At 45.0% G+C, this 13,395-nt stretch overlaps 1 protein-coding gene across 1 annotated transcript in view; it reads right to left on the reverse strand.

Annotated features, from left to right (window-relative positions):
- Nucleotides 1-2,798, reverse strand: part of Fam150b (family with sequence similarity 150, member B) — an 8,559-nt gene extending 5,761 nt beyond the window's left edge. Inside the window, exons 1-3 of the mRNA XM_005404337.2 lie at nucleotides 1,950-2,798; nucleotides 299-370; nucleotides 138-218 (exon numbers count right to left, since the gene is read on the reverse strand). Coding sequence (XP_005404394.1) covers nucleotides 138-218; nucleotides 299-370; nucleotides 1,950-2,211 — 415 coding nt within the window. The 5' untranslated portion in view covers nucleotides 2,212-2,798. The remainder of the gene's footprint in view (nucleotides 1-137; nucleotides 219-298; nucleotides 371-1,949) is intronic.
- Nucleotides 2,799-13,395: the final 10,597 nt, after the last annotated feature.

Genomic DNA, 13,395 nt, shown 5'->3' on the forward strand with positions numbered 1-13,395 from the left:
TCTCTCTCTCTCTCTCTCTCTCTCTCTCTCTCTCTCTCTCTTTGAGCCTAGTTATCTTGCCACGTCTGGGTACCCTGGCCCGGCTCTCTGGTTGTACCGTGGAGGTGTACGTTGGTGAGGAGCAGGACCACACTTACATGCTGGGATGGTGCAGTCCCTGGTGTTATGGTACAGCCTGTGGAAGTGTTTTCTGCACTGGGGGCTGAAGTAGAGAGGACCTGAAACAGGAGGGAGAATAAAGTCATGAAGACTCTGGCTGACAGCAGAGAATGGAGAGGCGTGAGGGACATTCACTCACCTGTGAGATGCTTCAAAAACCTGTCCTTCATTCTGAGATCTCGAGGGACGATTTCTGGGTGCTTGGGAAAGGCTGCGTGAAAGAAGCACTTTTAAAACACAATCTTGCACGAGTACTGAGCACTCATTCCCATATCTCAGCATGAATGGAATGGGGAGTGCCCTGCAGATGCCCCAGGGATCCTCACGTCAGGGACTGCTTTTTGCTCAAGAGTACGGGCTGCTCATAAAGCTCTAAGATTTTTTTGTCTGTCCTCTACAACTAGGGTAGATACAGAGACTAGAAAGAGAAGGGGGTGAAGAAAGTTGCTTTTTTTTTTTTTGACAGCTTCCAAGGAATTGCTTACTTTTAGATATTCATTTCAAAGAGCTTGGTAATCAAATCCCATAGCATTTCAAAGTTCTAGAAAGAAACTCTGATCCTTCAAACAAAAGTAAATTATGTCACAGAACATGATGCATTGCAGGCAAATATTTAGAAAAAGGAGTAAATGCTTTAAGAGCACTGGTTCATCGGGGTGATGTGCTCGAGTAGAAACAGACATCGAGCTGGGTTATGAGATGGGCACAGGACTCCCAGGAACAGTGATCTCTAAGCCAGCCTCTCTCACCCCTGCCACCTGGTCCCCAGAGATGAGAGCTGGATACCTTTCTGGCTCTGGGCTTTGTTTTTGTTCCTTTACAGTGGTCATTTGTATCCCTCAACGTGGGCTACTTACTTTACATTGTATGTGATATGGCCCTTTATCTCCCCAAAGGCTGCTGCCCTCCCCACATCTGGAAGGGACTCTGGCCTCTCACTGTCCCATGTGTTGGGGGGAGATGTGTCCCTAATGGCAGTCTTCACTCCAGTCAGTCCACATCAACTTGACCGTATCATTTCTGACCCAATTGTGTCATGAAAGCATTAAAAGCTCAAACGCTTTCCGGGGGAATCCCCCACGGGGCGGCCACTCTGGGAAGGGCTTGACCGAAAGAAAGCAGGACTGTCCCTTTGCAGCTGAAAGGACTGTCTTGACAGTACTGCCAGCTCCAGAGTCACAAGGCCAGTTCTGTGCAGACCTGCCCTGTCCCAGAAGCACGCTAGGGACGGTCACCTGCCAGCCCTCAGGCACAGACGCCTGTTTCTGCTGGTTTCTTTTTCTTTGAGAAAACAACAGAACCTTTTTTTTTAATTAATCAAAACTGATTTCTCTTTTCAACTGTATTTCTCAATAAACCATTCTATTTCCAAGCGAATACCAATCCCGAATGACTTCAGACACAGAAGTCAGGCAGTTGGGGGCAGCCCCACGGCGCACACTACCTCCACCCTCTCTGTCCGTTGGCTCACACAGCCTGCCTAGGACTCATCCACTGTGCCCCTAGGGTCTTTTCCTCGGTGCACACAGCCTAGCCGGCACGCTCATCCACTCTGCCTTTTGGATTCCCCACTGCCAGAGCTCTTAACCTCCTGTGCCCCTTGTTCTACACAACCTGCTTGGGGCTCTGACACAGTCTCTACAACTCTGGGTCCACACTGCCTAGACCCTCCCTTCACCTCTGCCCTTCAGTCCATACTGCCTGCCTGGACCCTCACTCTGCCCCTCAGGGTCCGCACTGCCTGGACCCTTTTCTGCCTCTAGGTCCACACCGCCCGCCGGGACACTCACCCACACTCTGCTCCTCCCCGTCCGTCCCGAAGTCCGTTTCCGCCCCGCAGCCCAGGACGATATCAGGGTGGCTAAGCAGTTGCAGCCGCTTGGCCTCGTTCGGGGGCAACTCTCGCAGCTCCTGGGCCAGGTCGTCCAGCAGCAGACGCAACAGCGACCCTCGGTCGAGTGAGCTCTTGGGTTGCGCGCGTCCACTCCCCGGGCCAGCCGTACCCAGCACAAGCAGCAGCCCGAGGAGCAGGGCCCGCCCGGGCGCGCGCATGGCCCGGATGCGGGGGACAGAGGGTGCACGGGTCTCCAGCTCCTCTGGGCCACGAGGCCTCCCCACGCAACTTTCTCCTCTGCCCTGGCTTTGGGCCTGGGTTCGCGCCGCCACCTGCGCCTGCAAGGACTCCAGCGCCGTCGGCCCGGCTGGGTCGTGCGCCTGGGTTGGAGTGCGCTCGGGTTGGAGTGCGCCTAGGTCCCAGTGCGCCTAGGTCCCAGTGCGCCGGGATCTGCGTGTGCCTGGGTCCTAGTGAGCCCTGGTTCGAGGGTGCCCAGGTCCCAGTGCTCCGAGGTCCGTGTACGCCTGGGTCGCAACGCGCCCTTGTCCGTGTACCCGGGTCCCAATGGGCCCTGGTCCGAGCGCGCCCGGCTCCGTGCGCCCGGATCGGAGTGCGCTCTGGTCCGTGCGTCTCTGGCTGAGTGCAGCAGGGTCGCAGGACGCGAGTGGCTCCGCTCCAAGTGGACCGCGGACGCCCTGTGCTGGCGCGATCCCGGCCGCCCGCTTCTTATGCCAGCGGCCGCCGACGCAGGCGGGTCTCCTGGCGCAGCGGCTTCAATCAGCGCCCCCGAGCGCTCCGCGGCCCTACGCTCGTCAGACCCCCCGGCCCGCGCCCCCGCCCCTCCTCCCGCTGCCCCGCCCGTCTCCCCGCCCCTTCCTCCCCGCCCCCGCCTCGATCCCCTCTCCCCGTCAGGTTCCCGGGTTCCTGTCACTTGTGACAGGATGAGAAGAGACGCCTTTGCCGGGAACTCGGATCTGTTGTGTCTAAATGTAGATCTCGGGCTTTTAAAGAGGAGTCGCCTGACTGCCTGGCATTTCATAAGTGAATTCGAGCCACTCCGTGTCGGGGGACCTGCAGGCGTGGCACCCGTCTACATCGCCCGATCCGGGTATCGGCCGAGGGAGGCGACGCTCGGAGATGCTACGCCTGCACTCTGCCTCCACTGCTGCGTACCCTGGTTATGGCTCGGCACCTGCGAGAGGGTTCAACAGCTTACTTCCTTGAAAGCTTTTTCTTGTAAAATGTGTTATCAGGCGATTGCGCACTTTCCCGTTTTATGGGCGCTTTCTGGGCAGGAGCTGGACGTTCTCCAAGCGATCCGGTTTGGAAAGGTGTGAGCTCCGGACCGGAGAGACCGAGCGCGGGCCAGACGAGCCTCCCCGGGCAGGTGCGCACCGCCGCCGCCAGGTCCCAAGGACAGGGACGGCTGAATCCCCGTGCCTGTATCCGTCAGTCTGTCCGTCCTTGTGTCCTTCTGTCTCCCGTGCTGGGCCCTCGTCCCTGCACTGGGTCTGTTTTCTCGGGAAGAGAAGGTGTTTGCAGCGCGGAGTGGGGTGGAGGTGGAGACAGCGAAAGTGACTCTTGGTTGTGCGCCTGTGTCTCTGCGCTCTTCCAAAGCAAAGGGTTTGGTTTCCAAGTGAGAGATTTTGTTTTATTTTAGATTTTTGTGTTTGTTTGCTTGTCCTGTTTTTTTTTTTTTTCTGCATGCAGTATGAATGCAACGCAAATATTTCTGATGAATGCACTCAGGAAAAAGTTAAGTTCCTTGTCACACAGGTGGATAAACGGGGACATACTTACTTTCCTTGTCTGAGGAGAAACCAGTTCCTCTTGCAAGAGCGACGCCTGCTGTCCATTTTCCCAGCGGCTGCACAGCTGGTTTAACTCTAATCCCCCACTGTGAGGCTTCCTTTTAAATTATTTTTTAATTTTTCCCCATAGTCCCATATTATTTTAGGCTTACCTAGACTCTTTTTTAAAAAATAGCGTTTGTTTCACAGAATCGAAAGCGACTCTTTTGAAAACAACACCATTCTGCTCTCACACACAAATTCTCCCAACCACAGAAGAGCGATGAGTTTCTCTCTTGTCTTGCTGTCTTTGATGGATGGGTTTCTTGACTGACTCTTTTCGACCATCAACTGCATGTGCAACCCTCACTCACTGGATACTCACAAGCAGGAATAGAGGACACAATCAGATGTCGCAATCAAATGGCTTCAGGAAATACAGCAGCTGAGGACAAGACGATTTACGTGTTCATTCATTCATGTGTGAAAAGTTCTGCCCTGAAGTAACACCAGGTGCCCTCATTTTATATAAATAATTTGTACAGATGTTTAAAAACTTAATTGAAAGAGTGTGCTGTTTTACTGGTCTGCGCTGAACTTTGCAATTTGCAATATTGTCAGACTGAGGCGCATGGCATCCTCCAGTTACCAGACATGTACACTCTCTTTGTGACCTGCACACCTGACCAGTGTGTTCTCTGGCCATGGAGCTAACACAGGAAAGCAGAACAAGTCACAGGGTCACTGAAGTCCTCCTGACAAATCAATGGTCTCTCCGTGTCTTTTTTGGCACTGTTCCTACTAGAAAACTATATAATTCTGTGGTTGTTACTGAAAAAGCCCCCAAAACAACAAAATGCGATGTTTCCCAAAGAAAAAGTTGTCACTTGAGGCATCACTATGAGCTTCGTCCTTTAATTTCAGGCAAAAAGAGGTGCTATAATCATATTAAGTAATATAATTTCCTCCTAATAAGTGAACAGCCATCTACTGTCAAAGGTCCAAAAGGCCAAAAAGGTAAGAGAGAAACTGAGATCAGACTACATTCTAGAATTCCTGATGAAAAAAATTATTTCCTCTGGTATGTTTGAGCTATTTTCCTTTTTGAGAAAATTAGGATGGACCATAGAAAGAAGAATCCAGGCAGGAAAAAGTGTCTTTAATTTATTGAATACCCATGTAATGAGATGGGATTATTTTTTCAGGTTATTATAAGTGAAGTTATTAATAAAATTCCTGCCTTTCAACTGCAATCATTATTGTCTTGTCCTTAAAAGGCATATGTTTATTTTTAGATAAATATTAACTGCCTTCAAAAACTTCTACAATATATAGAAGAGTCCACCAAAAAATATATACACACTGCAGGAAAAGAAAAATAGTATGATGTTTCTTTACTAGATGGTGTTACACTCATATGAGGGACCCTAGAGGACATTGTACATCTCAGAAAACCCACTACACTGCTGGCCCTTACAGAAGAAATTGAAAATTCTTGTGTAGCAATCTTGATGACCAAAGTTACCCAAGCAGCAGTTTGCTGTACTAATAAATGGAAGCTAATGGCAACCACTTGGAGCACCTCTTGTATTTGTAGAGGCCAAAAGTAACTTGTATTAATCTCATAATGTTTCAATAAATTTAGTATTAAAATATTTATGCAAGTTTTTTTCTCTTTCTCAAGTGTGTATACATTTTTGGGGCAGACATGTTTTAAAATGAATTGTATTTGTTCAACCATTATGTTAATCATTTAACAATCTAACAGCTCTTATTAGAAAGAAAAACAATCACCTTTCATACATGATAACGTATACAACAATGAAATATTGCTTAATGTTCACTTTTACCAGTTCTGTTGTTTTTACTACCAATATGCTATTTTTGTGCTAGAAATGTACTAGAAACTCTGCAAAGATTTTAGCAGGACAAGACTTCTCACAGGACCAATTTCCGAATATATACCAGGTATAATCAAAAGATACCATGAATGTTTAAGTTAAACAAATTACAATAAAAGACACATTGCTGCAAATCCCCCTCAAAATTGTCCCCCTCACTTTGAACACACGTGTCCCATCATCCTTGCCACTTTCTGAAGCAGCTCTGGAGTCTTCTTTCCTGAGTGTCTTTAGTTGAGCTATATTGACTCCCTCAATGTCCTGAATCAATTCAAAACATTTCCCTTTCATGGTCATTTTGGGTTAGGGGAAGAGCCAGAAGGCACACAGTGCCTGATCTAGTGACTTAGGAGGTAGAAGACCCATCACCTCGACACCCATGCTATAAATATGACTCCAGTGGCCTCTGGATGCCTTACTGCCTGGAATGCCTGCATATGAGGAAACAAACCCCTTGGCACTCCAGGAAGCAAGTTCCCCAAGGCCCCTCTTCCCAACATGGAAAGCCTTGGAATCACCATGGAAAGCCTTGGAATCAAATTTGCATGCCCGCATCTCCAAGCTTCTGATGGCTGTGACCTGCTGACATTCATGCTATAAACATGACTCCAGCGGCCTCTGGATGCCTTGCTGCCTGGAATGCCTGCATATGAGGAAACAAACCCCTTGGCATTCCAGGAAGCAAGTTCCCCAGGGCCTCTCTTCTCAACAGATACCACCATGGAAAGCCTTGGAATCAAATTCGCATGCCCGCATCTCCAAGCTTCTGATGGCTGTGACATGCTGACTCCTGCTATGCATGTGGGCTGCCCTTCCCACTGTCTTCCCACTGTCCTTCCCACTGTCCTCCCACTGTCTCAGTGCAAAGCCCTTGGCTTATTTTGGTGCTAGCACCTAAACCCTCCTTGACTGCACCTTTAAACACATTCCTTTTCTCAACCAGCTGGAATTTTTCAAGTCTTTCATCTCTGCCCCTCCTCGCTTCTGATTGCCACTGTCAGTTTTGTTAAAGCATCTAGTCGTAGCCAAGCCACAACCTGAATTCTGTGCTGCTAATTTCTAGTCATAAGACTCTGCCAGGTATATTCCATCACCTTTAAGATTGACTACCTGCAATAGCTCAGAGCACGAATACAATGCATCTAAGTCCTTAGCCAGGGTATTCTAAGGTGATTTCCTGTCCAATCTTTATTTTTTTATTATTATTTTTTATTTTAAAGAGAATTAAAAAAAGAACAATAGCAAAATGCCAACAACATAGACAAAAACAAAACAAAACAAAGCAAAAACAGTAAGAGTGGCACAGGGTTTCAGAACAAAATGATAGGGATTAACAGTGGTTGTTATATTACATTTTTTTATCTTCAGCAAAGTTGGTCTGTCCCAGCCCGCGGGTACAGTCAACGTGAACCCTAGAGGGGGAGTGGGGATTATAAAGGGACAAGAGACACGAAGAATGGAGACAAAACAGTGCTCTGATCAAGTCTCATTTATTAGCGGGAAGTGTCGTCCTTATATACGGCACGGAGAAACACGGAAGTTCTAAGGCGGGAATAACCAAATAACCCGACAAAGGCGGGAGTAACTAGGTAACGGTGGGTAGTCCTAGTTCTTGAGGCGGGAGTAGCTAGGCAATGGTAGGCAGTCATGACTTAAAGGGAAAGGCACGTAAGACGGCTACTAATATACAATGGAGATCAGTCACGGTCTCCTACATTGGTCAGATTACCAGATGGAAGAATGCAAGATTAATCAAATCATTAAAGAGAATAAAAAATAAAAACAAAAAAATTATAAATGATACAGAGTTTCACCAAACAAGATGAAAGGAATTCAACAATGGTTGTTATGTTGCATATTGTGGTCTTCAAGTTAGTTGTTCAGATTACCAGATATAGTATGCAAAACTGGTCAAAAATAAATAAATGAATAAAGCATTCACTGTTCCTTTCAATAGACCATTAGACATCAGCATCCAGTTCAATCTTCATTTTCAGCCGAATCTTGATTTTCAGCTGAGGCCCCATCAGTATAACCTTTACTATCCAATTTCCCATCAACATTCTGGACTTCTGAGCCCCAAGGAATGACCTATTAAGCTGGACTTGCAACATTCGGGGCTTTTTCTAGCCTGTTTCTGCAAACTTTTCTAGATTCTTCCTGTTGTCAGTTTCCAAATGTCCCCCACCACCCCCCAACATTATCAGGTATAGTCACAGCAACAACCCTACTTCTTTGTACCAATTTTCTAGGATCCCTCAATGTGGTAAAGTTGACAATGAAAATTAACCACTGCAGATACTAGCACTATGAAAATTAACCACTGCAGATACTAGCACTGTGAAAGCTAGTGTCATAAAAACATAAAGAGCATTTGAAATGAGCTATCTCTCCTGAAGGCAGAGGATCTCAAAGTGAAGACACTGCACTGTTAACCATATATGACAGTGTCCTATGTGAGAAACCTTGGAAGACGTGTAGGGACAGTGACTTTTGAAAGTCCTGAACGTCAGGTAGGCATTGGTTGCACCGGCACAGAGGCATCAGAGGCAGACTCCCAAGGGTGGCCCAAGAGGGGACAATTGGAGAGAGAACTTCCCAAGGTCTTGTTCTCCCTGGAATGCAGAACAGAAGAATGGAAACCATCTATGGCATTGCCTCCGGGAGCTGATTTCCTAACATCCAGCAGGCAGTGACAAGAGGATCCATCATCTCAGAGGATGTGTGACCATTAAGGTGTGTTTAAAAATTGTGTAAACCAACTGATCAATAATCAGTAAGCCTCCCCTAGTGTGAACAGTCTTAAGACTGTAATTCCCTTTGTATTTCATTTTCCCTTTGTATTTCATTTCTCCCAATAAATCATAAGAAAGCATATTCCAAATCTTGTAGAACATCTGGGAATGAAAATCTGTGACTTGTTTAAAGAAAATCTATACTTAGAAAATGGACAGAAATACCCTGAATTTGTAACTTTTCATTACACTGACCAATAAGCAGCACTGTGACTGAGTGCTCAAACAGGGAAGTGAGAGCTCTACCAGGACTAGGAATACAGACCAGAACTGAGGATTCAGGCAAGTAACTGAGGCTGCAGGATCCAAACCAGAGGCTGAGGATCCAGATCAGAGGCTGAGAATCCAGACCGGTGACTGAGGATGCAAACAAGAGCACATGGAAACATTTCCCCGTGTAAAAGGTTAAGGTATATTTGGAAAATTTCAAGTTGGAATCCCTTCTGGAATAGAGTGTAAAGAGAAGATAAGAGAAGACACCATTTTAAATCCTATTCTAGGTTCCTTGAACTTCTGCTGAAGTCTATGATAAATGATTAGTGAGGTGAGGAGGTTGACATGATCATATTTACATTTTATGGGGGTGGTTACAGAGAAAGGACAAAGGGATTCAAGGCTCATGGTAGGTTATAATGAAGCTTTCTAACAATTCATCTGTCCATCCTGTCCTCCTTCCATCCATCCATCCATCCATCCATCCATCCATCCATCTTCCATCCTCCACCTTTTATTCATCTATCCACTCATCCCTCCATCCATAACCCATCCACCCAATCACTCCTTCCTTCTGTGACTCTACAAAGAGACAAGCGCTACCATCAGTGCTCTAGATATAACAGAATCTACACTTACAGAATTCTTGCTCCAGAGAGTAGACACTGGAAACAAGCCAACTAAATAAAATAAAAGGAAGTTATAAGTAGCTCAAGGATGGAAAGACAAATAGTGAAGAAGAAAAAAAGTCAAGATACAAATAGACTAGAGCAGAGGCTAAAGAGTGTGCGTGTGTGTGTGTGTGTGTGTGTGTGTGTGTGCATGCACATGTTTGGAACACAGGGCTGCTCTTCCGCCAAACTATATCCTCAACCCTTTTTACTTTGAGACAGAATATTTTAAGGCTGGCCTGAAAATTGTGATCCTCTTGCCTCTGCCTTCTGGGTAGCTGGGATTGCAGGTGTACAGCACTGTGCCCAGTGGGAATCTACATTTGATAAGAGGCCTGAAGTGGTATCTTTAAGATAGGACATCTGAGTTAAAACCCAGGAATGGCAAAAACCAGTTTTGCAATAATACAAGTGAAAAAGGGAGACAACCCAGAACCAGGGCGTGGAGATGAGCTAGAGACTAGAGCAAGACTTGGCTTTTGAAGAAAACCAACTGTTTTAAAAATTGTTCTATCCTGAGAATGACATTCTCAGCAATGCGTGTTTCTCTAGCTGCATTTAAAAGTATAGAAGGGAAACAGAATGTATGCTTGAACTGGGAACTGTTTACAGCCTCTGTCAGGTAATTCATTCACTCAGTCAGCAAATATTGACTATGGCCCATCACAGGCTGAGCACAGTTCTGGGGAGGTTGGGACCTCGGGAAGTGCAAAGGTCACTCCTATTGCTGCCCTTATTTAAGATAAAACTTCAGCATAATTAGAAACAGAGGTAGAAAATTAATAGAAAGAAAATTTAAAAATGTTAACAATGGCAGAACATCTTCCTTCTGCTTCATCTGTGTATTTCAGTCAGGGCATTTTTGCTACTTTATGAGTAGAAGGAAGCACATCTCAGAGATGACCTGTGCTGAGGACCAGGTGTGTTCCCCACTGTCCACAGGCGGACAGGTACCTGGCCTGGCACAGCACTGGGCAACTTACAGAGGTTTGGGTCATGGGAAGGACCCCCCTGGCCACCCAATCTGTTCTCTTGCAGTCAAGAGGCCACATGGGAGCCTATTGGCCTGAAAATGCCATCTCTTCTCTTTGGTATTAACCTTGATGTGACTCTTGATGTCTGATTTTGCTCTATTATCTGTCAGGTATTATCAATAAATGTTTGAGTAATGCCTTGCATTTTTGCAGTATTAGCTATTTTTATGCCTGTAGTACAAGCTTCCTCTCTGCCACAAGCTCCATTTATTTTTTTTAAAGCTATAGCACTTTCTCTAGTGTGTCCCCTGCATAATTCCAGCATGCCTATATGAACCTGTGAGGTTTCCCTTAGTTCCTCACTCCAGAATTAAGAGCAAGATACCAGAGGTATCCGTGAGGTGTATCAGCCACGAGGAAACTCTTGAGATAGAGGAGGCAGCCCTGCAGCCAAGGTGGTGGCCCAAGTCCTGTGCCCCAAGATGTTCCTTCAAGCTCCTGGCTCTTATTTTGTGTAGAATGGATTTGCTAACCACTTCTTTTTCATGTACAGGGTCTCTTTTTTTTTTTAAGGATTTAATAAAACAGCAGATATGAATGTTCTTGATAAAGGCAGCTGTAGCCATTGTCTTTTAGTGCACTTCACAATTTAGCTGATTTTAAACAAATCCGCTTCTGGTCTTCCTTTCTGAATTCTAACTTATGGGACTCATTCGTCTATGGCAGTATTTGTTCTTTGTTGTCTGTCTTGGAACCTGTCACCTTGAAGTAGCAATGACACCTTTGTTCAGAGCAGTAAAGTTGCTCCCCTCTGCCTGACTGGGTCACCAGGACTGCATGTCACCGTCCTCAGTTTCCATAATGTGTGGGTCCAGCCTTCCCAGGACCAGTTCTGCCAGAGTCAAGCTTCTGCTGCTATGTGGTCAAAAAGCAATAAAGTACATCAAGCACGTCTTGGATTCTTCTTCTCTCTCACTGTATACACATTGAAATTCCCCCACACTTTGGTATCAGTTTTGAGACATCAGTCTTCAGATGAACTTAGGCCTGAGACAGGCTTGACTTCCAACTGTGTGCTGCTTCCACCAGTATGTGCACTATGCCGAGGCACTCTGGTGGATCTGAAGTATTCAAAAGAGATCTATTTTTAACTACATTGTTTTCCTGTGATGGACAAGAGATCACACTCAAATGGCAAATCTGATGTCGTGCTTGTGAGTCCTTCTAAAGGCTATAGGAAGATCTCCAGAGGCCTGAGGATCTGCTGAGTCTGGGATTGGAACTGAGCTCCCTTGGTAACTTTTCCTGATTACTGAGAAATGCCTTAAAGCTGAATGCTGCAATTATGACTCTTGAGAATGCACTGCTTTTATTTCACAATAATCATTTCTACATCTTTAAAAACACATTAGGAAATTATCAGACTACAGATAATGATGGCCAATCCTAACAGTGTTACTCTAAAAGTCTGAGCATCTGGGGACATAGCTCAGTGGCATAAGCGCCTACCTGGCAAGTGCAAGGTCCTGAGCTCGATTCCCGGTACCAAAACAAAAACAAAAGCTAAAAGTTTGAGCACTGCGGTGATTGTAAAGGATATTGGCAGGGGGCAGTGGTCACTGTTGCTTCCTTACATGGGGGCATTTGGGTGTGAGAAGGGATCCCATCATTAAAGGGGACACTTTATTGTAAACATTGTCTTTACCTTGTTAGAACTCTGCTAAGGTCAAGCACATTTTAATTGCCTATGAATTTTAATAATTGATCCTGTATTATATTTATATTATAAAATACTAGTGGGAAATAAATGATGTTACATTGTTCAAAATCTTCAGATTGGGCTGCTGATAAAGTTCATCAATAACCCTGTGTTAAGAAGGTTGTGGCCAAACTATTGAAGGTCTCAGTGGAGAAAATAAAAATACCTAGTATTGACTGGGATAATTAAAAGCATTTCTAGACAATGTTAGCAGTGAAGAATTGTCAGGAAGTTCATTTTCTGGGTAATTGATTGGTGCCATTCAGAATGACTGACAACTCTCCTCACAGGCTGTGATTGTGTTCTTACTCAAACCTTGATGAATACTTCTAATGACAAATCTCATGTAGGCAACACAATAGGAAGAAATACCATTTTACTGTCAGTAGGTTGAAGTCACAGAGTGGTAGGAAATAGTGAAAACAAATTTGTGTCAACTCCAAAATTGTAGCTTTCATGGGGCTAAGCTTTTATCTGATATGACTTGCACGTACAAGAAGTGAAAGCTCTTCACAGTTTTGACTTTTATTTGAACTCTCATGATTAGGAGATTTGTGAAAGAATAGTCCCGTATGTAGGGGTTTGGTAATTATAATTTCCTCCATCTTTTAAAATATGTTCCATGTTGAGAAACTGCTATGCAATGTGTCAGTTTCTACAAAGTGCAACAGCAGTTGGGTGCAGAATGGAAAATAGAATCAAAGCCTCAATGCTTCCAAATGCTTGGCATCTGCAAAGATTCCATCTGAATGACCAGCACAGTGATTTTGCTGAGCTGGCTCTGAGACTGTGCTTTTAATTACTTATATATGTCCCTGAAGATACAGCTGAAATTTAAGTCAAAATGAATCTTATGTGGTAAAGAGGTATATTAGTCAAAGAAACTGTGGGTAGTTCATTTGTAAAACAAATAAGAACTTCATAAGGAAAGTAGCAATTCATTTTTTTGATAAATCTATATTTCTTTATGTTATTATGTAGAAATTAATTTTTAAGACAATTTTTGGATGTCTTAGAATAACTTGGTTATTTCTGTCTATTTTACAATATTTTTGTATAATATTTTACAACAGTTATCTTAATATTAATATTTAAGATTTCATGGCTACATAGGAATAGCAATATTGCATTTGCTCCTGTAGAGCTGTGCTTTCCAAGGCTCATTAATGCAGAGCTGCCTCTAGAGGCCCTTGGGCCAGGGATTCAAGAAGACAAGTAAAAGTGCTCTGAACCCCTTTATGTTATCCAAGACAGGTGCATGATCATCCCCATCCCCATCATGGTTACCTTCCATGAACC

The sequence above is a fragment of the Chinchilla lanigera genome, unplaced genomic scaffold (assembly GCF_000276665.1).
Source record: "Chinchilla lanigera isolate Chin_1 unplaced genomic scaffold, ChiLan1.0 scaffold00086, whole genome shotgun sequence".
Taxonomy (NCBI): domain Eukaryota; kingdom Metazoa; phylum Chordata; class Mammalia; order Rodentia; family Chinchillidae; genus Chinchilla; species Chinchilla lanigera.